Below are 23,538 nucleotides of genomic sequence, written 5' to 3' on the forward strand. Positions count from 1 at the left end.
GGAGAAAATCAAACAAAGTTTAATGACATGTATATATGGGAGAGACCTAGGGAAACTGAGTAACTCACCAAAATGTCTGAAGCCCTCACCTTAAACACCACCATTAGCTAAAGACAGAAGAGGATGTTGGGGGTAGTGGTTTCGGACCTGGAGATGGAAAAGCAAATGTTTGGTAAACAAATGTTTACTGGGCCACACAGACATTGGGACACCAGGAGAAATTTTAACTAACAGACTTTGCTAGGTTCCTTCCTGTCTCCACATCTAGTTCATACAGTAGTTATGTATGGTGATAGCTCCCCCCATGCTCCAACAGGTCTTCTATCTACATTCTTTAGGCAGTTAAGGAGGTAAAAAGAAAGGTTTTCTTTTTTTCTTTTTTTTTTGAGTCTTTTGCGTCTTGTTTATTTTCAACTTGAAATAATCCACATGTCGAAGAGACATTTTTGGGGTAGCAATTTTACTCCCCTACACTGGTCAGCACTAAGTTTTACACTGTATATTCTTTGGAGAAGGTGGAGCCAGATAGAGGGAATGAGGGTGGAAGGGGCGCTGGCTGCCTGGGGCAGGTGGGATCTTATGGCTCGAGGTCTAGTCTGGGTTTTTTTGTAGGCCCAGCAACCCCATCTATCTGTCCATCAAAGATTTAGTGAGTGCCAGGCTTCCCTGGTGGCGCAGTGGTTAAGAATCCGCCTGCCAATGCAGGGGACACGGGTTTGAGCCCTGGTCTGGGAAGGTCCCACATGTCGCAGAGTAAGTAAGCCTGTGCGCCACAACTACTGAGCCTGGCTCTAGAGCCTGCGAGCCACAACTACTGAAGCCCGTGCGCCTAGAGCCCGTGCTCTGCAACAAGAGAAGCCACCGCAATGAGAAGCCCGCGCACTGCAACGAAGAGTAGCCCCCGCTCGCTGCAACTAGAGAAAGCCCACGTGCAGCAATGAAGACCCAACACAGCCAAAAATAATAAATAAATAAAAATAAAATTTATTGAGTGCCTTCATGACCAGGCACTGCCCTAAGGTGTTGGGGATTCAGCAGAGAAAAAGACAAACTCCCAGCCCACATAGAGCTTACGTTCTTATTGATGCCTCAGTAGATGTGCATTTGTGCCTTAATCAGACACCTGGTAGACTGACTCATGCTAACTTCCTAGGAGCTGACATAGAACTGGACATTGAATACTTACTTGACAGGGTGTGATTGACCTCTGCACTGATCAGAATACTTGGACCTGGGATCCTGGGGGCCTGAGAAGCTGGGTTAGTTATCAGGAAAGTGCTGGGCAAACTGATATCAGAGCACAGGGGCGTGGGTAGTCCTGGTGCCCTAAGATAGTCCTGCACATGAATGTACCTTTGAGGGTGTCAATTAAAAACAAAAAACCAAAAAAAACCCCAACAATGTAAGAGCTGTGAGTTCAGTTTTATAGTTTTATTTGGGGTTACTGAGGACTATAGCCTGGGAGATAGCCTCTCAGATAGCTCTGAGGAACTGCTCCAAAGAGGTAAGGGGGATGGCTAGTATATATGTGAATTTGGAGGAAGGGTGTGTGCAATAAAACACACATCTTTTTAATTAATTAATTAATTAATTTGTTATTATTTTTGGCTGTGTTGGGCTTCGTTGCTGTGCGTGGGCTTTCTCTAGTTGTGGTGAGTGGGGACTACTCTTCCTTGCAGTGTGTAGGCTTCTCATTGTGATGGCGTCTCTTGTTGTGGAGCACGGGCTCTAGGCACACAGGCTTCAGTAGTTGTGGCACATGGGCTCAGTAGTTGTGGCTTGTGGGCTCTAGAGCACAGGCTCAGTAGTTGTGTTGCATGGGCTTAGCTGCTCCACGGCATGTGGGATCTTCCAGGGCCAGGGCTCAAACCCGTGTTGCCTGCATTGGCAGGTAGATTCTTAACCACTGTGCCACCAGGGAAGCCCTAAAGCACACATCTTGGCTGAAGGTAGCTGCTAGTCACGGGGAATAGGTATCTCAGTTACTGACTTTAGTGCTTTTCTAAGTGTAGGAAGATGCAAGAGTCTGGGTTCATAAAGTTTTCTCCTGAAAACCTCTAACTACCTGGAGGCCTGTTCTGCCAGTTTTCACAGAGCACAGGTACCTTATCCCTGATCTTCCCCCTGAATTTTTTCCAAGGTGTGCTGTAGGTCAGTGACTGCAGTGGCTAATGACTGAATTCTTGTAGATCCAGGTGGCAAGCAACATTCACTTAGTTGGTGCTGGGCTGCAAGCCTTGTAGTTGCCCAGCCTCGAAGCTGAAGAAAGAGCCCAGAGACAGCAACAGAGACATCAACCAGTTATTGGATAAGGGGTCTTACAAGTCTGCAGCAAAAGCTCCTGGAGTAACACCCCATCGTGAACGGCAGAGAGCAGGCAGAACATGGCAGGAATCTTTGCTACTTGTCGGGGAGAAGGGGCTACCATTTAAAGGGGGAACTGATGTCAGCTTGGCTCATCAGTTACCAGGGAAACCAGCACCTGGGGCAGGGGGCAAGCATGTAGGCAGTTACTGATTAAGTGCTATGATTAAGAGAATTGGATAGTCATGTGAGTGAAGCAGGGACTGGTTGAGCAGGGGCTGTACAGAAAGCAAGAAAACAGCCCTCTTGAATGGTCCAACCATATAGTTGGCAAGGGGAGGTTAAGTTTGTACCAGCCCAATGCCATCAGTTTCTTGTCCCTTTCTGGGCTCCATCCACATGTTTTTTCAGAGAGGTTATTGGAGCTGCTGAAGATGCAGCTTTCCTTTTTGTTTGTTTGTTTTTTGCGGTACGCGGGCCTCTCACTGTTGTGGCCTCTCCCGTTGCGGAGCACAGGCTCCGGACACGCAGGCTCAGCGGCCATGGCTCACGGGCCTAGCTGCTCCGTGGCATGTGGGATCTTCCCGGGCCGGGGCACGAATCCGTGTCCCCTGCATCGGCAGGCAGACTCTCAACCACTGCACCACCAAGGAAGCCCAAGATGCAGCTTTCTTTTCCACCAATCCCCTTCATCACAACCATGGCCTGCACCTTGGTCCTCCTCATGGAGATGAGGTGGGGTTCCTAAATATCCTCAGCTGCTCACTTACGGACCATTTAGCACAGTGCTCCTAAACCTTGGCTGCCCCTTAGAAACTCCTGGAAAACCAATGCCTGGTGCCACTGTAGTCCACCCGTTCTGCAATGTTGTGGCATATCACAGGCAAGAATCACCTGGAGAGCTTAAAGAACCAGAGGTGCTGCATGGGAAAGGGCCTGGCCCTTTGTGTTTTCACCAAGTTCTCCAGGACATCCTGATGGCGCCCAAGGCCGAGGTCACTGCACTAGGTGAGCTACATCTGAATCTCAGAGTGGGGCCCAGGTGATGTTTTTTTCAGATGATCATGATTTTTTCTTTTACTCTGTGAATGTGGTGAATTATATTATTTTTTATTGTGGTAAGATGCACATATTTACCATTTTAACACTTTTTAAGTTTACAGTTCAGTGCCGTTGAATATATGCACAGTGTTGTGTAACTATCACCGCTGTCTATACCCAGAACTTTTCCATCATCCCCAACACAAACTCCCCATTACCCTCTCCCCCTCCAGCCCTTGGTAACCACCATTCTACTTTCTGTCTCTATGAATTTGCCTATTCCAGGTGCCTCATATAAGTGAAAGCATACAATATTTGTCTTTCTGTGTCTGGTTTCTTTCACTGAGCATAATGTTTTCAAGGTTCCTCCCCAGTTGGTTTTAATGAGCAACCAAGATTGAGAAACCACTTGTCTGGCTCCACAGCCACTGCCCCCCGTTAGTGTGTGCTGTTTCCCGCAAAGAGCTGCCCTTGGCCCTGGTTCCAGGCACCCTCCTATGGCAGTTTGCAATACCTGGTTCCTCTGGGAAAGATCCTGGACCCTGTTAACCACTCACTTCAGCAACTCCCCATCACTAGTGAGTATGAGGCACCTGTGTGCTGCTGTAAAAGCCCAAGCTTCTCTAATTACTACCTCGGTAACTTTGGGCAGCCATCAAAATCTGTGCCTCAGTTTCCTCATCTGTATGTTGGGAATATAGGATTATATATTATATAGGATTATAATGAGAATTAAATAAACTAATACATCTAAAGCACTTAGAAGAGTGCCTGGTAACAAGCACCTACCCATTAAGTGTGTGTTAGAGAGACAGCAGCTGATAAACAGAAGAGCACATGGTGGGGTGGGGGTGGGGTGATCTGGAGGATGGGGGGTGGGGAGGGGCTGTTGATGTTCACATAGCACTACTGAATTCTGTCTATAGCTGTGTTGTTTTCTTGAACAAGTTATATCTGAGTTGGTTTTCTTGTCTGTGAAATGCTCATGAAAATATACCTCCTTGATTCTAAGTAACACTATTTACAAATTTTTTACATGTAAACTTCTCTGAAATGAACTGGGGGTGTGGTAAACAACTGATACCCCTCTGAGAAGCTGTCATTAAATGAATGGATGACCTGCTACTCCTGCATTTATGGTAATATTTACCCAACAAGGTTACTGCAGGGATTTAATGAGAGAGTGTATGTGAAAAATGCTTTGTAAACTGTAAACCATTATTCAGATGTGAGATAATGTTTTCAAAAATGGAAAAGAGTAATAATTTTGTGTAGAACAAACAGGATGTATTGTAAAGCACTTTGTGATTTGTTAGGTGTAGTATATCTTAAGGGGCATAGATGGGCCAAGTTTGGCTAGGTGATTTCCCCTGTGAAGTTTCTGTTGGTTCTTCTTCTCTTGAGCAGTGGTAGGGCACTAAAGTGATTTTCATTCTACAGCTGATTTTCTCATCTCACCTCTTACTTCTAGCAGGAGCGGGGCAAGCCTTAATTTGGCTGAGCTTTAGTTTTCTTATCTGTGATGAACTTGGCCATAAATCTTTCAGGTTGAACCATTCCATGGGGCTGTAGTACCATGTCTTGACTTTTAGTCCAAAGTGTGCTCCTGACTGGGGACCCTGGACAAATCTGTGCCTCAGTTTCCCCATCTATAAAATTGGGTTAGGCTACTTTTTTTTTTTTTTTTTTTTTTTGTGGTACGCGGGCCTCTCACTGTTGTGACCTCTCCCGTTGCGGAGCACAGGCTCCGGATGCACAGGCTCAGTGGCCATGGCTCACGGGCCCAGCCACTCCGCGGCATGTGGGATCTTCCCGGACTGGGGCACGAACCCGTGTCCCCTGCATCGGCAGGCAGACTCTCAACCACTGTGCCACCAGGGAAGCCCTAGGCTACTTCTAATGGCCCTTCCAGCTTCACTCTTCCAGCATTCCCTAGGATTTCACAGCTGGGTCCCCATGTTCCTCACTGGAGGTCTGTGAGGAATACCTGGTGATACTGGGGAGGCACATGTGCTGCTGCTTGGAGGGTTCCCTCTAATTGCCTTTGTCTGTCCTTTAGGGAACATCCCCGGCTCGGCCGTGCTGGTGTTTGACATCCATGTGATTGACTTTCACAACCCTTCAGACTCCATCAGCATCACCTCCCACTATAAGCCCCCCGACTGTTCAGTGCTGAGTAAGAAGGGGGATTACCTCAAGTATCACTACAACGCCTCGCTTCTGGATGGGACCCTGCTGGATTCCACGTAAGGGCAACCAGGGATCGGTGGGGTGTGAGCCTGGCAGATAACAGTCAGTGTTCCAACAATCCTCCTTTTCTTTTCATCAGATACTGGTTGAGAGCTTTTATCTTCATGCCCTTTGCGCTGAGTATCTCAAGTGTACATCGTTACTCCGGTGCATTGTTCTGAGAGTTCCCTATGAATGGTTTCATCCTGCACCTGTGAAACTGTCTTTCTGAAAAGCAGATCTCATCTTATTCTGCTGTCTTTAAAAATTAACCCACAGATAAAATCTAAACTCCAGAGTCTGGCACATCAGGCTCTCTTGTCAGCTCCGTTCTGCCTCGCCAGCCTCATCTTCTGGTGAGGCCCGTCTTCCGCCTCCCAGGGGTGCCATGTGCAGTGGTGCAGGATGTGCACTGCTTACACCCTTCCTTCTGGCCAGCTTCTGCCTTGGCTTAAATGTATTCCCTTTTCTCAAAGTCTTTGCTTAATTCCTAGGAAGAATCAACTGCTCCCATTTCTGTAGTCTCATAGTCTCATAATGTTTTATGTATTACCTGCCTTTTAGTTATTTTTGTTTCTATCACTGTTGCTGGTCTGAAAACCTTAGACACCCAACATGTTTATTCATATTATTCCTTACACCTAGCCCAGAGCATAGCACAAAGGGAGTATTTTATAAATGTTAAGTGATTGAGATGAATCTGAAAATATATTACTAGGAACCAACAGTGTATACTAGTATCATACAGGTAAAAGGAGCTTTCCTTCTTATGTATCTGAATCTTCAGAGGTATCTATAAGTTAATACACTATTCTCTTCTTTGGAAAAGAAACATTTTTGGCCTTTCTTTTTTTAAAATTTTATTTAGTTTAGGCTGCATTGGGTCTTCGTTGCTGTGCACGGGCTTTCTCTAGTTGTGGTGAGCGGGGGCTACTCTTTGTTGCGGTGTGCTGGCTTATTGCGGTGGCTTCTCGTTGCGGAGCACAGGCTCTAGGCGCACGGGCTTCAGTAGTTGTGGCACACGGGCTCAGTAGTCGTGGCTTACGGGCTCTAGAGTGCAGGCCTAGCAGTTGTGGCACGCGGGCTTCAGTAGTTGTGGCGCACGGGCTTATTTGCTCCGTGGCATGTGGGATCTTCCTGGACCAGGGCTCAAACCCGTGTCCCCTGCATTGGCAGGCAGATTCTTAACCACTATGCTAACAGGGAAGTCCCTGTTTATTTGTTTATTTTTGGCTACATTGGATCTTCGTTGCTGCGCGTGGGTTTTCTCTAGTTGCGGTGAGCGGGGGCTAATCTTTGTTGCAGTGCGTGAGCTTCTCATTGTGGTGGCTTCTCTTGTTGTGGAGGACAGGCTCTAGGCATGTGGGCTTCAGTAGTTGTGGTACACGGGCTCAGTAGTTGTGGCTTGTGGGCTCTAGAGCACAGGCTCAGTAGCTATGGCACATGGGCTTAGTTGCCCTGCGGCATGTGGGATCTCCCCGGACCAGGGCTCGAACCCGTGTCCCCTGCATTGGCAGGCAGATTCTTAACCACGGTGCCATGCAGGGAAACCCTCAGTCTTTCTTTATGTCTCCATGTAAGTACACCCATTTTTGTATTGAGCCTGACTTAGATTCCCAAGTTTAGTCTTGAGGAGAAAGAAGGGCTTCATATAAATATGTGCTACTGCATTTATTCTAGATGGGGAGGGTCTTCTCTCCCTCTCACGCGTACCTCTGCCTTCTAGCTTCAGGTGACAGAGTGTGGCTGGGGAGAGCCAGCGTGGAGAGCCTGAGGGACATACTCCTCAGAGCATTCTCTCTGGTGCTATGAGATCCGGTATCCTCAGGCAGTTAACGTATTTCATGAGATCTAAAATGTGCTGGTTGTTAGAAGCATCATCTTATGTGTCTCAAGATAGTAAGAACACTGCCAAAAAATAATGAGATGATGTCAATTGTAGGATGTATCCCAAATCAAGAGATATTAAAATGTGAAAAAATTATGCATTATAGAATCAAGGAAATATGTTCTAGGTTCTGGGGCCCAGATTTACAGGGACATGGCTTACAGCAAACCTCTTTGCACTGATGATTAGACAGTGAGGAAGAAGCATGGCTTGTAGTTGTTTTGGGATCAAGTGAGCTTATGCTTGGGAAAAGTAGGTTAGAACAGTCTGTAAGGCCGATGGCTAGCTGTCATTGCTCTGGCCAACGTTCATATTCTTGTCTTGTGCTCCTATGGCCTTGGAAAGGGAAGTGGGGTTGGGAAGTGAACAAAGGAATTTCTTCTCTGGTGGGTTCAGGATACACTTCTCACGTGGGGTGGGGAGAATCAGTCTTCCTGCTTCTAATGTGTGTTTGGCGGATGCACAATATTGTTACAGAGCATCCGGGAGCCATGTGATGCTCCTTCCTCTTCTCAGAGACTCCATTCTGAACCACTTGAGTCATTTGTGTCACGTGTAAATCGACACGGAAGAGCAGTGTCTGGGCGTCCCTGCTGGTCTCCGCTGGTGGAAGCTTCAGAATAATGGGATAATGGGAAGTGTGGCAGGAGACTGCTTACCTGGGTGTGGGAGAGGAGCTCCTTCTGGAAGAGGGGATCTGGTCCCACCCCAAGCCCACATGGGCTCTGTAAACAACGAGGCAGGTGCTGCTGTGGTTGCTCGTTCATCAGCGCTAGGAGAATCCATGATGGAGAGGATAGAGGAGAATGTGGGTGGAGAGCCAGGGTGGGCAGCCTGCAGGCAGGAAGCAGGAAGCTTGCAATGAATGGGAAGCCGGGAATGCACAGAAGGAATGAGGAGAATGTCTGAGAGAAAAACTGCAAAATAAAAAAGAAAAAGAAAATGATGACTTGAGGAAAAAGAATTAGCAGGGTTTTCAGAGATGACACATGAAAACAAATTTCTTGCTTGGAGGATTTTTTTTTTAATTTAATTTATTTATTTTTGGCTGTGTTGGGTCTTTGTTGCTGCACACGGGCTTCCTCTAGTTGCGGTGAACAGGGGCTACTCTTCATTGCGGTGTGTAGGCTTCTCATTGCGGGGTTCTCTTGTGGAGCACGCATGGGCTCTAGGTGCACGGGCTCAGTAGTTGTGGCACATGGGCTTAGTTGCTCTGCGGCGTGTGGGGTCTTCCTGGACCAGGGCTCGAACCCGTGTCCCCTGCATTGGCAGGCGGATTCTTAACCACTGTGCCACCAGGGAAGCCCTTGGAGGATTTTTTTTTTAATGTATGTTGAAACTGGCCTCAGAGAAGAGTAAACATTTGTTATTTGATAACTAAATGAGTTCTCAAATATTCTGTAAGACTTTGAAACCCAGTAGTCCCACGGGAAGTTCCCCACGGTCCCTGCAGAGAGGCAGTGTGAGGGCGCCTCTGTGCTGCTGACAAAGGAGGGATTGTGTGGGGGGCAGGACAGAGGACCCGCCTGCCCTCCCGCAGGCCTGGGGCCAAGGCATCCTGTGCCAGAATTGGCTTTGTTTCTGCTTCCTCCCAGGTAGGACAAATGCAAACGCGGTTTTAATTTGCTAGCTCCAGAGAACCAGCCTGGCCCTGGGAACCAGCTTGAGGAGGGAAGGAGGCTGAGGCCCTGCCGCCAGGAGAGGCTGGGGAGCCTGAGAAGGGGAGGTGACCAGGGGCAGTCCCTTCCCTGTTGTCACCACTTGGTGATGGACATCAAGGGGGCGCCAAGATATCCAGGAGCCTTTTCTTCCTTGCCATTGAAGAACATTCCCACTGTTTGCCTTTAGGATGTGATAGGAATGCCATCAATTTGGAAATAGATTTACTTTCAGTAGTGAATGAGGTGATTGAGCCAACTTTTATTTGTTCAGATTCCCCTGGGACCTTGGGCATCAAGGATAATTCACACCATGGCCCAAGTTCACAGTTATTTTTCTGGAGTCATAGGCTGTTACAGGCACAAGCACTTCACACTGTCAAGGCCATCCATTTATTGAGCTCTTCATGCTTGCTCTCTGCCGTGCCAAGCATATTATTTACTATTTGGAACCTGTGCAATAGCTGTTATTATCTCCATTTTATAGATGAGGAAAACTGAGAGATTATATTTCCTAGGGTCAAATTAAATTTGACCAGGATTCAAACTCAGGTCTTGCTGAATCCAAATCCCAGGATCTTAACTACATTATATATTTTTAAAAATTCTCATGAAAATTTCTGACTAGCTACAACACTGACTAAAACTTAGAGAAAAATTGCAAGACCAATACAAAGAACTTGCCCCCCACACCGAACCATTGGGGAGAAGGTTGCCACTATGATGTCTCTTCACCTCTGAAAACTTTAGTGTGTATTTCCAACAAAGGTGGATATTCTCCTACATAATTCAATTAAAATCAGGAAGTTAATGTTGATACATTACTTTTAATCCTCAGACCCCACTTAAGTTTTGCCAAATGTTCCAATAAGGTCTTTTAAAGCAAAAGGATCCATTCCAGTATGTCCACAACTCTCGAACTCGAACTCTTGAACTCCTTTAGTCTTCCTTTGATTTTCACCTTGACACTTTCGAAGATTACAGGCTGGTTGTTTTGCAGAATGTCCCTCAATGTGGGCTTGTCTGATGTTTCCTTATGATTCCATAGGGGTTCTATATCTTTGGCAGAAAGATCACAGAAGTGATATGTTCTTCTCAGGAGGATACTCTTAAGTACCAGTGGGTTCATGGTCTAACTGGGGACTTTTCTGTTTCATTTTTAGGTGGAACTTAGGTAAAACGTATAATATTGTTCTGGGATCTGGACAAGTTGTGTTGGGAATGGATATGGGTCTCAGAGAGATGTGCGTTGGAGAGAAACGGACTGTGATCATTCCACCCCACCTGGGCTATGGGGAGGCTGGTGTGGGTGAGTATGCAACAATGTTAAAAGGTGTTTAGGGCACATTCACCATCTGTATTTTGTGCTTATTTAGAACCACAATATGCTTCTTCCATTTAAAACCCAAAGACTGGGGCTTTTTTTTTTTCTAATTTATTTTTGGCTGTGTTGGGTCTTTGTTGCTGTGCGTGGGCTTTCTCTAGTTCCAGCGAGCGGGGGCTACTCTTCCTCGTTGCAGTGTGCGGGCTTCTCATTGCCGTGGCTTCTCTTGTTGCGGAGCACAGGCTCTAGGCACACGGGCTTCAGTAGTTGTGGCGCACGGGCCTAGGTGCTCCGTGGCATGTGGGATCTTCCTGGACAAGGGCTCAAACCCGTGTCCCCTGCATTGGCAGGCGGATTCTTAACCACTGCGCCACCAGGGAAGCCCGGGGACTTTTATTTAAGTATTTAGCATTTTTGTTTCAAAACCCGTGAATTCGGTGTTAGTGCCACGTTAATGGGATTAAGCAGGGGTTTCTGTGAAATAAACCTTGGCTCTTCAAACCCACATGTGGGAAATGTCCCTGAAAGGGCTTGCCAGGTGATTTCTCTCAGGTGAGCCAGGTGCTTCCTTGGGGAACTGTTTCCCAGGACACTGGAATGCTGAACCTATAAGCTATCCAAGGAGATTTCCTTGTGGAAGAGATTTGTTTCAAGTTCTGGAAATACTGGCGTTACGTTGCCCTCACAGCTGTTTACTTCATGATTTTGGCCAAAATGAGCCCTCCTCATGGGGGTGGGTGGGAACCCCTTCTTTTTCAGTTTTTATGCCCCTACTGTCTGGAGATGGAGAGATGGGAAGTGCTAACTTATAGAAGTGATAGGCACTTTGGATTTTCTTTTTCAAAATTTTTAAGTAATTGTAAAAGATACTCTCTGCTAATGCCCCCAATCAGAGAAGAAACACTTTAAAAAATATGTTGTATATCCTGTATGACCATGCTCCTATGATATAGATTATAGTTATAATGTATAATTTAAAATAATGCACATTTATTTACTTATAGTCACATACTTATAAGTTCTTTTGGGCCCATACTATATATACTGTTCTAGAATTTGTGTTTAAAAATCATATCCTGGATCATGATTTTAAGGCATACTGTATTATTCTTAAAGTTCAGCGATAAGATTTATTCAAAAGTTCAAGCACCATTGTAGTTTCTGCGGCTTTTAAACTTTTTTCACCAAGACACAGTAAGAATTACATTTTATCTCCCAATCTGTGTTACACATAAGCATGCAATTTTACCTAATATACATATCCATTTAATTTCATATATAAAATTAAAACTAAGTTTCATAAAACAATACCTATCCTTTCTATGTGCAAGGTACTCTGATTTTATTCTATCCCTTAATTTAAAAAAATATTGGTCACCATTCTCTAAACTGATTTTGAGACTCACTACCCAGTTTGGAAAAACCACTCACTGATTGATGCTGAACTTTCTTGCTTTCGCAAGAGATGCCTCTATCCATGAGGCAGCTAGAACCGGGGTGGCTGGGGGGAGTATGAGAGGGGCATGCCCTCCGCCTTGTCACTAACGCCCCCTCCTCCCGTTGCTGCGGCAGATGGAGAAGTGCCCGGCAGTGCTGTGTTGGTGTTTGACATCGAGCTGCTGGAGCTCGTGGCCGGCCTGCCGGAGGGGTACATGTTCATATGGAACGGTGAGGTGTCAGCCAACCTCTTTGAAGAAATTGACAAGGACGGCAATGGAGAAGTCCTCCTGGAAGAGGTAACTGACCTTTTTGAAGGGAAGTGGGACCCAAGGAGCTCAGGGAGCCTCACTGGGCCAGGGTACCCATCCTGAATGTGAAGCCTCTCAGAGTGAGGACAGCTGTGCTTGCTTGTGATGGTGGTAATCTTCATGCTCATGTACCAAGCACTTGCACACACAGTCTCTAAGTTGAGCTCACAATTCCTCTTTGAAGAAACCGAGGCCCTTTAGTAAACTAGCAGGTGGAGCCATTCTGGCCTAAGGATTAGAACAGTCACTAGCTGGGGCAGGGGGCAAGCATGTTCTTGTGAGTAGGGTGTAGGTGAAGCAGAGACTAATCAAACGGGGGATGTACAAAGACAAGAGAACAGCCATCTTGAGTGGCCTGACCATACATCCCCCTATTTCCAAAGTCTTTGCAGTGGCCCACAAAGGCCCTCCACTACCTGCTCGCCATAACCTCCTCTCCAACGAGTCTCCCTTTGCTGTCCTGTAAACACACCGGGCATGTGTCCACCCCGGGCCTTTTTACCAGCTGTTCTCGGCTCAGAAGACACTTCTCCTAGATAACTGTTGGGCTTGTTCCTTCACTTCCTTCAAACCTTTGCACAAGACTCTCTTTTAGCATTAGGGTTTTACCCTAACCACCAAATGGATACTTCAACCCGTTCCCCTAACTGCACTCTGGATCTTCCTTACTTGGCTCTACTTTTTCATTTTTCTGGAGCATTTTACTTTCTAAGTTAACACGTAGTTTACTTACTTTTTAAATGTTCCTTTTTAATCATGTATCTTGTCCACTAGCATATGCTAGAATTGCAAGGGCAGGATGTTTTGCTTGTTTATTGATATATCTCCAGGGTCTAGGATGGTGCTTAGCACACAGTAGACAATAAGTTTTTATTGTATGAATGAATGAATGAATGAATGCTTAAAGGCGAGGGTGGTTAGGGGATTGGCCTTTGGTGGAAAACTAAGTGTTGATTTGGGGAAAACGGATAGTTCCAGTGGCTGCTCTGTATTGGCTGCCTGGGACCTAAGGGCTCCTGGAGTCATTTTGGCAGGGGTTTTTTAACCTGCATCTGGAGGAAAAAACCCGAGTCGTGTAGCTCAGAAGATTTTGTCTGTTCTGCTGGCTCAGACTCAAATTCCAGCCCCATCGCCCTTGGGCTGCTCTGTTCAGGCTCCAGCTTGGTATTCTCAGCTGCTGTATCTCATGGTCTGTCCTGCCCCTTTCTCTCCAGTTCTCAGAGTACATTCATGCCCAGGTGGCATCTGGCAAAGGGAAACTTGCCCCTGGATTCGATGCTGAGATGATTGTGAAGAATATGTTCGCCAACCAGGACCGGAATGGAGACGGGAAGGTCACGGTTGAGGAATTTAAACTCAAAGACCAGGAGGCAAAACACGACGAACTCTAAACCTGATATGAGCCACTTGTGTGATGCCAAGCCCCCTGTTGTGGCAGAATGTGCAGTGAGGGTGCGAGGGTCTCTCAGAAGGGGAATCGTCAGCAAGTAGTAGGTGGGTCATATAGTACCTGGGACATACATCGGGGTGGGTTGATACACATGGTGAGAATTTTAGGCTGATGCTGGTGATACTAAAAAAATCAGTGCGGGTGCCTTAGCATGGGTTGTATAGAATATTGAAAATGCTGCATTGTCAGCAGTTGTTTTGTGAGCCTTCTGGGTAGTTTTGTTATTAAAGGAAAATAGTGTCATACAGAAGTTATAATCATCTTGGAGGGAACAGAAGAAAACGTGTCTAGGATATTTACATAAAGAGGATTAAAAATGTTTTTAACTTGCTGGTGTTTTAAAATTATTCTCCAGATGGCTAGAAGAAACAGAGGGCATGCCCCAGCAGGATTCCCAGACAGGCCCAGAAAAGTTTTCCCAGTGGCCCGTATGGGCCCTGGTAATGCCCAACCTCCACCATGCCTCTACTCACACACTCACACAGACACACACAGACACACACACACAGGTGTGCTCTTCTAGTTAATCATACCCCACCTCACTGTGGTCCTCCTATTGGCTAGGTAACTTGGAGGTTAAAAAGAAAATCAGTGGACCAAACAAAAGGCATCTTGGACCATGAGTAGAGAATTTGATTCTGCATTTGTCACATAAGATTATCTTCTTCACTCTTGCTTATTCCCATCACTCTATCCCATAGCACCCTCTCTTCTCACCCTGAATCCTTTGATCAGATATAGATAGATACACGTAGGGCTGGTGGCTAAGCCTAGCTCCAGAGTATCTCACTGTGGCCAAGATGGAAATGTCATCCCAACAGGTGAGCATAGACTAAGTGACATATTTCTGCCTCTCATTCGTGTCCTAGAGAGGGAGGTGCCCTGAGGCCTGGGAGCCTCTCTCTGCATAGGAGAAGGACACTGTACCTGCTGGCCTGTCCCCACGTTACAAAGTAACCACCTTGCTGCCTCATGTCCTCTGTTCCCAAGTGGTGGTGGCACTCACCCTGCAGTAACCAATGATTTTCCTTTTGAAACAGCTTTGTTTTACTAATTTAAACTATTTTGTACTGATGTAGCCCTGAGATAGATAGTTCCTGAAAATGCTGTGCACTCATTCAATGGAATAAATGTTGGAAGATGACTTTTTCATAAGTAAAATATTGAATTATATCATCAGGTTTTGTGGTGTTTTATTTGAAGTCTCATTTTTCCCATGAGAATACACCATGCCATCAGAATCCCCCTGATAAAAACTCAGCAGGACTGAACTGGAAGAAGTGGAAGATTGCCGTACGGTATATAGGGGATGTATCAGTCAGAGTCCTGGCTGCAAACATACCCTTATGTGGGACTTCTGAAGAGAAGCTAATGAAAGTACTCTTTACAGAAGCGTGGGCAGGGCTCAGGGGGCCCAGGAAGGATGTCGAGGTACCCATGACTGCTCTTGGCCAACGACAGTAGGAAGCTGTTCCACCCCTGGGCCTGAAGGGTCCAGGGGAGCCTGGGTGGGGCTGCCTGGTAGGAGCGGGTGGAGGGACGCAGCCACTCCCAGAGCTGTGGCTGGCAGTGGAGCAGAGTACTGAGGGAGGAAACACCCATCCTCTCTGTCCTGCCACTGGCTCCCATTAGCCGAAGCCAACCCGAAGCCAGAGGGCAAGGAGCTCAGGGGCTGGTGTTCTCAGGGATCAGTGTTTTGGGGCGCAGAGGAAGGTGGAGAATGACTGGTTGGGGTTGGGTTGGGAGCAAATGGAGAATAACTGGCACATGTATAGGGAAAAAACTATATATATATATATATGGCTTTTTTTTTTTTTTTTTTGCGGTACGCGGGCCTTTCACTGTTGTGGCCTCTCCCGTTGCGGAGCACAGGCTCTGGACACGCAGGCTCAGCGGCCATGGCTCACGGGCCCAGCCGCTCTGCGGCATGTGGGATCTTCCCGGACCGGGGCACGAACCCGTGTCCCCTGCATCGGCAGGCGGACTCTCAAGCACTGTGCCACCAGGGAAGCCCATATATGGCTTTTTAAAGAGCAAATCTTCTGGTTTACTCTTTGCAGAAGCAACCTCAGGGACTCTGTGTGCTTTTGGGAGGGGAAGGAGGTACCCATGGCCTTCCTGGCTGTTCCCTAACCCTCTTCTATGGTGCACACAGTCACTCAGCCTTTTCATTTAACAGAATTCCTTAAGTGCACTACATACGTTTATGATCTGCTAAACTGAACTGTTCTTTGGAATGCAATTGACCTGTAGCACTTCATTACACTTACATATCTTCATGAAGATAAACATTCTGTGCTTGTTCTCTACCCTAGATCTTTAGATGGTCCTGTTTGAATTTCTTCACTGGCTGTTTTCTATAGTGGTGGAGACAGGTTGGCTGAATAAAAAATAAGTTTCTCTGGGGAAATTAAGGACTGTGGGCCTTAGAGCTTCAAGAATGGAGGGAAACTTTAGCTTGTATTTGTTTTTGTATTTAAACTGCCTACCTGACTGCTGAGCTGGAACACTGGTCTTTTCTGGCCTTCAGACTCAGACTGAAGTCTTGGCTCTTCTTGGGTCTCTGTCCTGCAGGCTTTTGTTGTTCAGCTTTACTGAGGTATAATTAACAAAACTGTAAGACATTTCAAGTGTATGTGATGATTTGACATAAATGTACATTGTGAAAGGATTCCCCCATCTACTTAAATTAACATATACATCACCCATCACCTCTTTTTTGAGAACGTTTAAGTTCTACTCTTAGCAAATTTCAGCTATATGATAGCGTTATCAGCTGTAGTCACCATGTTATATATCAGATCCACAGACCTTATTTATCTTACAGCTGAAAGTTTGTATCTTTTTTTGTATTTCCCCCACCCTCTAGGCCCTGGTAACCACTTTTTTACTGTTTCTATAACTTCAACTTACTATTTTTTGATTCCACATATAAGTGATACCATGCAGTATTTATCTTTCTAAACCTTTGGCTTATTGAGTGCTGCCTGGCACTTCCATTCTTTCCGTTGCTAAGGGAACGTATGCATTTTGTTAGGGAAGTTGGCCCGATTGCAAGATTATACATAAGCACTTTAATATCTTAGGTTTCTAGGAACAGAGTTGCTTTCTTTGAAGGCTTCTTCCCTTGGATATCTTAGGGTCCGGAGTCTTTTTATAAAATAAGAATACTGCTCTCAATTATTTATTGCTAGTTGCAGATATTATTAAAATAGTGTTTGATTCTGTGTGGTCATCCTTAATGTTGGAATTTCAATAGGTCAGGGGAATTCCTTCCAGCTTACAGTGGCCATATTTAAATCTCATTGAAATGCAGACAACATCCAGATCTATAGTTCCCAAAATTTCTCCTCTGAGCTCTGCCTATGGTATCTTCTCCTGTATATCTCACAGGCATCTCAAACTGTGTGTTCAAAATAGAATGTATATTCCCACTCCCTTCCCACCACCTTCCATCCAAGCCTGTTCTCCTCTCTCATTCTTCTCTTGTTCCCATTCGCTCAAACCAGACACCTGGGGTCACCCTATTCTCTCATGCCACATGTTTAATCCAACAGCAAGTTTTGCCATTTCTGAACTGGTAATGGCTAGAAGATGCTGTAGAGACTGCTCTCATGGCTTTCATTTTAAAGGGAGGTGACTGACCTATAGTCTTAGTAAAGGACTGAGCAATGACTAGAATGCAGGTCATAACTTTAGTATTCTTTACACTTACACCATGCAGTGTGCTTATTTGTGGAAGCATATTATAAATCCTTTGGAAAATAGGCAATATGGCAAGCTCTAATAGCAAATACAGGAGTAAAGAGCTCTCATTAGATAAGGATTCCCAACTTTTTCTATGTGAAAAAGTCCTCCAGGTAATTGATACTCCCATGCCATGCTATCTGCTTTAAAGCAAGAAGCTTGGTTTTGAGTTCCATTCTGGAAATACCCAAGCAGGGAACAGTCTACTTTGTGCCACCGAGTACTTCGTTTCACTGTTTATTATAAAAAGGAGAAGTAGTGATGGAAGATAAGGATGGGCTGCAGGAAAAAGGTTTGCATCACAAGACCTTGCCTCCCTACCATATTCGACTGGACTAGAGATTACTGACCACACTAGATGTCCAGAACCAGCTGGATCATGCTTTGTCTGTATCACAGCTCACATGCTAAGAAAACCAATTAGTTGCTCATAGACTCTGCAGTTCAAGGGCTAGAAGTCAGGGTCAAATTTATCACAATGGTAGGTTTCCCTGGTGGCGCAGTGGTTAAGAATCTGCCTGCCAATGCAGGGGACATGGGTTCAAGCCCTGGTCCGAGAAGATCCCACATGCTGTGGAGCAACGAAGTCCGTGTGCCACAACTACTGAGCCTGCGCTCTACAGCCCATGAGCCACAACTACTGAAGCCTGCGCGCCTAGAGCCCGTGCTCCACAACAAGAGAAGCCACTGCAATGAGAAGCCCGTGCACCGCAACAAAGAGTAACCACTGCTCATCGCAACTAGAGAAAGCCTGCATGCAGCAACGAAGATCCAACACAGCCAAAAATAAATAAATAAAATAGATAAATTTATTTAAAAAAAATTTATCACAATGGCAACTGTAAGCCTTGTGTAAACCATTATGGTGCAGCCAAAACTCAGAATCAGAAATCATACTGCATAGAGGAATGTCAGTTCCTAACCCTGAAGTACTCTGTTTCAGTCATCATGAGACCCAGCTATATTTTGTTTTATGCCTATGGCTCTTTCTGAAACGCTTAGACTTTCAATATAGTACCTTCTTTTACTAATATTTTCAATGGGGGAAAACAATTTTCCTAGGCCCCAGTATTTTCTGAAGGACAGATTAAATTTTCTCTGCAAAAATCTTTTTATAGTGTGTAAATCTGAAAATAATCTAAATAGCCACTATGACAAGGACATTAGGATTCATACATCACACACAAAAACATGGCAGGTTTTGTTGAATGAATAATAATAGTTTTGACAGAATTAAAAAGGCTTTTCATTTCATTTTTATCATCAGTGCTTCAATATAGAACATTTTGTAATGATTAGTGGCATGTAGATACCAATAGATTTTTTTTCAAACATCAACTGCCAATATTTTTTGGTAAATATCAATTTTCACCAAACAAAATAACCAAACATAACACAATTTTAGGAGATGGTTAATACCATCAGCATAATTCACCCAAATTATAAAAATGACAACACTTAAAGTCATGCAAATTATTTCACCATTTCATAAAACTTTTTAAACGTCTACAAACTTTCCCAATGTAAAAAGACTTCTCAAAAATGTCATAATAACATTAAGCTACAAAATTCACTATGGAAATGTAGGGAGTTATTCTTCAAATTTTTGCTCTAAGTTTTTTTTTAATCTGTTAAAAAATATAGTGAGGAGTGTGTTGAGAGAGCTGGAGAAAAAGGAGCTTCCAGTTGATGGATTCAATAAATCTGAAAATACTTCAATAATATAGAGGAAAAACTTCAAGATCAAGAACATATAAATAAAATCTTTTAACAAGATGAACAGATGAGCAGCTCTTGCATCAATTGCACCCACAGGTGAGAGGTCTTCTTGAAGAATGCTTGTTTATAGAATCTTCTGTAAGATAGAGTTGGCTACATCCAATGATTCATCTTTTACTAGAACAATATCATAAGAGTCCATGTACTTTTCTAAAAGCTCATCCACCTAATCAACAACCAAAAAAATCACAAAAATTAAATTAATATGCAGCGGGGGAGAAGTAAATAATCTCAGTGTAAATCTCACTGCTATGTTAAATCTTTTGGGTAAAATGTAAATTAATTTGCTTTCATAAAACCTTTGAAATGAAGAAATATTTTCAAAATTTTAAAATTCATTGACATAGGAAGTTTCCCATATGGTGGCTTTTCTTCTGAAATGATTTCTCTCTAGCCCAGTCGTTCTCAACTGGGGAGGTAGTGCCCAAGGAACATTTGGCAATGTCTAGAGACATTTTTGATTCTCAACTAGGGAATGATATGGGCTTCTAGTGGGGAGAGGCCAGAGATGCCTCATTTAGAATGTACACTCTCCCTCCCCGCCAATACCTATAGCATGCATATGTGCATACCAACTCCTTTAATCATCACCAAAGTAAAGGGATAAACAGAAATAAAAATGTCTCTAAAATAACTGGGGCTTCTCTGGTGGTGCAGTGGTTAAGAATCCGCCTGCCAACGCAGGGGACATGGTTTTGGGCCCTGGTCTGGGAGGATCCCACGTGCCGTGGAGCAACTAGGTCTGTGCGCCATAACTACTGAGCCTGCAAGCCACAACTACTGAGCCCACGTGCCACGGCTGCTGAAGTCTGCGCGCCTGGAGCCTGTGCTCCACAATAAGAGAAGCCACTGCAATGAGAGCCCCGTGCAGTGCAACAGGGAGTGGCCCCCGCTTGCAGAACTAGAGGGCCCATGTGCAGCAACGAGGGCCCAGCGCAGCCAAAAGTAAATAAATTAAATAAATAAATTAAAAAAAGAAAAAGTCTCTAAAATAACTACTTTCTCAGGCACCTTTGATAACAGTATTCTATAAAGTTTCATCCTAATTTTTTTTTCTAAAGAAAATTAAATGACATCTATATACTTACTCTATCATTTAGATATCCAATTTTCAGAATGTGGTCAACATTGGCTACTCCATCTGCCATTTTTAAGTCCCCTTGGGAGTCTCCCAGCAGAATTATGTTGCTATTGTTTTTTAGTTGATTGAAATATTCCGTATTCTTCAAGGATCCATCATGTTTGTTAAACACATGAATTAGTTCTCCTTTAAATCCTCTGAGCAGCCCCTGTTAAAAATATAAATCCTCTGAAACAATAGGTTCTGCAAGTTCTACTTGTTGTATTTTTACATTCATGATAGGTAAGAAGGGCTCTGAGAAGTTAATGACTTCCTAGAGACCACTTTAAATACATTGAAAACCACTGAAAAACTATTGAAAACCACTGAAAGCACAATGCTTTGAAAACCCAATTTTTACTTTTCATTTGTTTCCCAACCAAAAGGTCTCATTTTATGTATATCATAATATATTGTCTTTCTTAGAACTCATTCAAATAATGTCAGTTCTAATTCACTTTTTTTCCCCATCTATGGATATTAAGTGTTCAGAATTGCTGCATTAAATTACTTTAAAAGAAGTTTTACTAATTTTATTATTAGTCTGCAGCTTCAGAAACAGAAGAAGGGTATATTATTATTTTTTTGGTATATTATTTTTAAAACATGGATGTAGATATAACCCTGGGAGAGATGATGATTTCCAGAGGAAGCCTATCAACTTGGCCTAATTTAATGAATATACATTAAATAGTAAATTAAAATGCATTTACACGATTAAAATATTTTCTGATACTAAAATTAATCATGAAGAATGATTTGCTATTCTTACATTGTCATCAAAATCCATGAAGTTGGACACTACTTTGACATTTGGATAATAAACACCATTTTGACGGATAACCTCCTCTAGTATATCACCGATACCAGCTGAGAATATGAACACAGGAATACTGTATTGTTGCAGCTTATCAAAGAAATTCTCATATCCGTCCCTGTAAGATGGAGGTAAGAAGTGAGTGTTAAAGAGCAAGGCATATCTCCTTTTCGCCTAGAAGTTATAAAAGCTAAATATTTCTAGTTGATTCTATGGCTCATTTATCTTCTCATTTCAAAATACTGCCCAAGAGGGCTGTTACTGTTGTCTAGGACACTACTGAAAGTTTTTCAAACTGGTTAGCTTTTTAGCCTCCTTTCAATAAATTCTAACAGTACAAATTAGATGATTTTTAGACTTGCACTGAATATGGATATAAACCTACAGTTCAGAATGTATATCATTTTACAGCAAATAATTGAAGCGCACCTTGAAAAACCCATAAAAGGTGAGCTGGAGGACCTCCTGCTTGTCATCGTGCTCATCTACTCCTTATTGTAAGGAAAGCAGAGCGGTGTATTCTCTTTACAGCTGGCATCTCTCTTACCTAAGATCTGGCAGCCACAGGTAATGTCTTGATCTTAAAATCAAAACTCATTTTACTCTTAATGGACTACAGGTTAAGCTGCCTCAAAAGAATGAAATACTTACTAGCTGTCCTCACACTCTTTCTGACAATTTAATGCTTTGCTCCTTAGAAGCAGATTACCTTAAAATGTAGCATCATCAAAAAAAAGACAAAAAAAGAAATAGCATCATCATATTCACCTAATGAATTGAAAAATTTAAGAGGTGGTAAACAGTACTGAAAATAAGCTGAAAAATGTTTATAGGGCTTTCCTGGTGGCACAGTGGTTGAGAGTCTGCCTGCCGATGCTGGGGACGCGGGTTCGTGCCCCGGTCCGGGAAGATCCCACATGCCGTGGAGCGGCTAGGCCTGTGAGCCATGGCCGTTGGGCCTGCGCGTCCGGAGCCTGTGCTCCGCAACTGGAGAGGCCACAACAGTGAAAGGCCCGCGTACCACAAAAAAAAAAAAAAAAAAGTTTATATATTATAATTCATATATTACAAATATTTTTATTATCTGCTAAAACATATTCGCCTTTCCTAGAGATAGTAGTTTTCAAGGGGAGTTTGAGAATTCAGAAGGCAGATCATGTAACAGAAACAGACTTATGAGCTTAAAAGCCTTTTCAAGTTGATTTATAAACATTCCTTTCATATTTCATCTTTCAAAAGTATTTTGGGGGCTTCCCTGGTGGCGCAGTGGTTGGGAGTCCGCCTGCCGATGCAGGGGACACGGGTTCATGCCCTGGTCCTGGAGGATCCCACATGCTGCGGAGCGGCTGGGCCCGTGGGCCATGGCCGTTGGGCCTGCGCGTCCGGAGCCTGTGCTCCGCAATGGGAGAGGCCACAACAGTGAGAGGTCCGCGTACCGCAAAAAAAAAAAAAAAAAAAAAAAAAAAAGTATTTTGCTAAAATATTTCAAAATGGTCTTGGTTTCATAAATTTTTAAGTTAGTCTTGAAATTATCTAATATGTCATTCTACATTCCTTATCTTACCACTGTTTTATGATAGGTGGCATATTTTGGATATGTTTTTATATGTGATATTTTATAGATTATTTTAATAAAAAAACACACTTGAATACATATATAACAACAGTTCAAGTCCGTAGACTATTAACAACAAAAAAGCACCTGAGAAACTTACTTGAGCATAATGTCAGATTCTTCCACAATTTCTCTAAGTTTGGCTTTTGGTAAAGCCTGTTCAACAAGCAAACCATGTGATTTAGTATACCTGGAAAGTATAAAGAGAATATCAATTAAAGCAAATTAAAACTATTATCTTTATTAAAAAGCATTCTTCAGTATGAGAAAATGAGTATTTCATTCATCATAATTTTGAATTTAAATTTTAGAGATTTAAATTCATCACTAATGAATGTATACCCCGTGTGTGTCAAAATGTGATATGCATGTTCTTACTGTACTTCCCAGTTCTCAAAGTCTGGTTTAATTTAAATGTGTTAATAAGATAATGAAAGGATACAAGGTGTAACTCTTTCTTCAGTCTACAGATAAAACTGAATTGAAGCTAGGGAGGCACAATCATTTCTCTGATTGCAGTGAGAATTAGAGCTAAGCCATTTTTTCCCACCTGTTTGTGGTCTGAATTTTCATGAAGAGCCGAAGTACTGAGGATGTTGCCTAGTGAGCCAGAGAAAATCCTTGCTATGGAAATTTTTAAATATAGGTGCTTTTAAATTACATAAAACCACCTATAATTATAGCATCTCAGTATAATAGGCCTTTAGAACCTCTCTAGCTGATATCTAAAAATCCACCTATAATATTCCTAAGTGACCCTCCTCTCTGAGTCAGCTCCCATCATGCTAGTGAGCTCATTCTCCCAGGGAAGTTTATAC

General features: G+C 43.7%; 2 protein-coding genes across 4 annotated transcripts in view; one reads left to right on the forward strand and one right to left on the reverse strand.

The window, feature by feature from the left end:
- The window catches only part of FKBP9 (FKBP prolyl isomerase 9), a 48,637-nt gene extending 33,822 nt beyond the window's left edge, over nt 1-14,815 (forward strand). The window contains exons 7-10 of the mRNA XM_081244915.1: nt 5,405-5,591; nt 10,284-10,429; nt 12,017-12,180; nt 13,407-14,815. Of these exons, the coding sequence (XP_081101041.1) occupies nt 5,405-5,591; nt 10,284-10,429; nt 12,017-12,180; nt 13,407-13,583 (674 nt within the window). The 3' untranslated portion in view covers nt 13,584-14,815. The remainder of the gene's footprint in view (nt 1-5,404; nt 5,592-10,283; nt 10,430-12,016; nt 12,181-13,406) is intronic.
- Nucleotides 14,816-18,234: 3,419 nt separating this feature from the next.
- NT5C3A (5'-nucleotidase, cytosolic IIIA) overlaps nt 18,235-23,538 on the reverse strand; it is a 42,962-nt gene continuing 37,658 nt past the window's right edge. For all 3 annotated transcript variants that reach the window (XM_081244666.1, XM_081244668.1, XM_081244667.1), the window contains 4 exons: nt 22,821-22,910; nt 21,061-21,223; nt 20,257-20,457; nt 18,235-19,334 (listed from right to left, as the gene is read on the reverse strand). In XM_081244666.1, the coding sequence (XP_081100792.1) occupies nt 19,233-19,334; nt 20,257-20,457; nt 21,061-21,223; nt 22,821-22,910 (556 nt within the window). In that variant the 3' untranslated portion in view covers nt 18,235-19,232. The remainder of the gene's footprint in view (nt 19,335-20,256; nt 20,458-21,060; nt 21,224-22,820; nt 22,911-23,538) is intronic.

The sequence above is a fragment of the Mesoplodon bidens genome (assembly GCF_964165515.1).
Source record: "Mesoplodon bidens genome assembly, chromosome: 9".
Taxonomy (NCBI): domain Eukaryota; kingdom Metazoa; phylum Chordata; class Mammalia; order Artiodactyla; family Ziphiidae; genus Mesoplodon; species Mesoplodon bidens.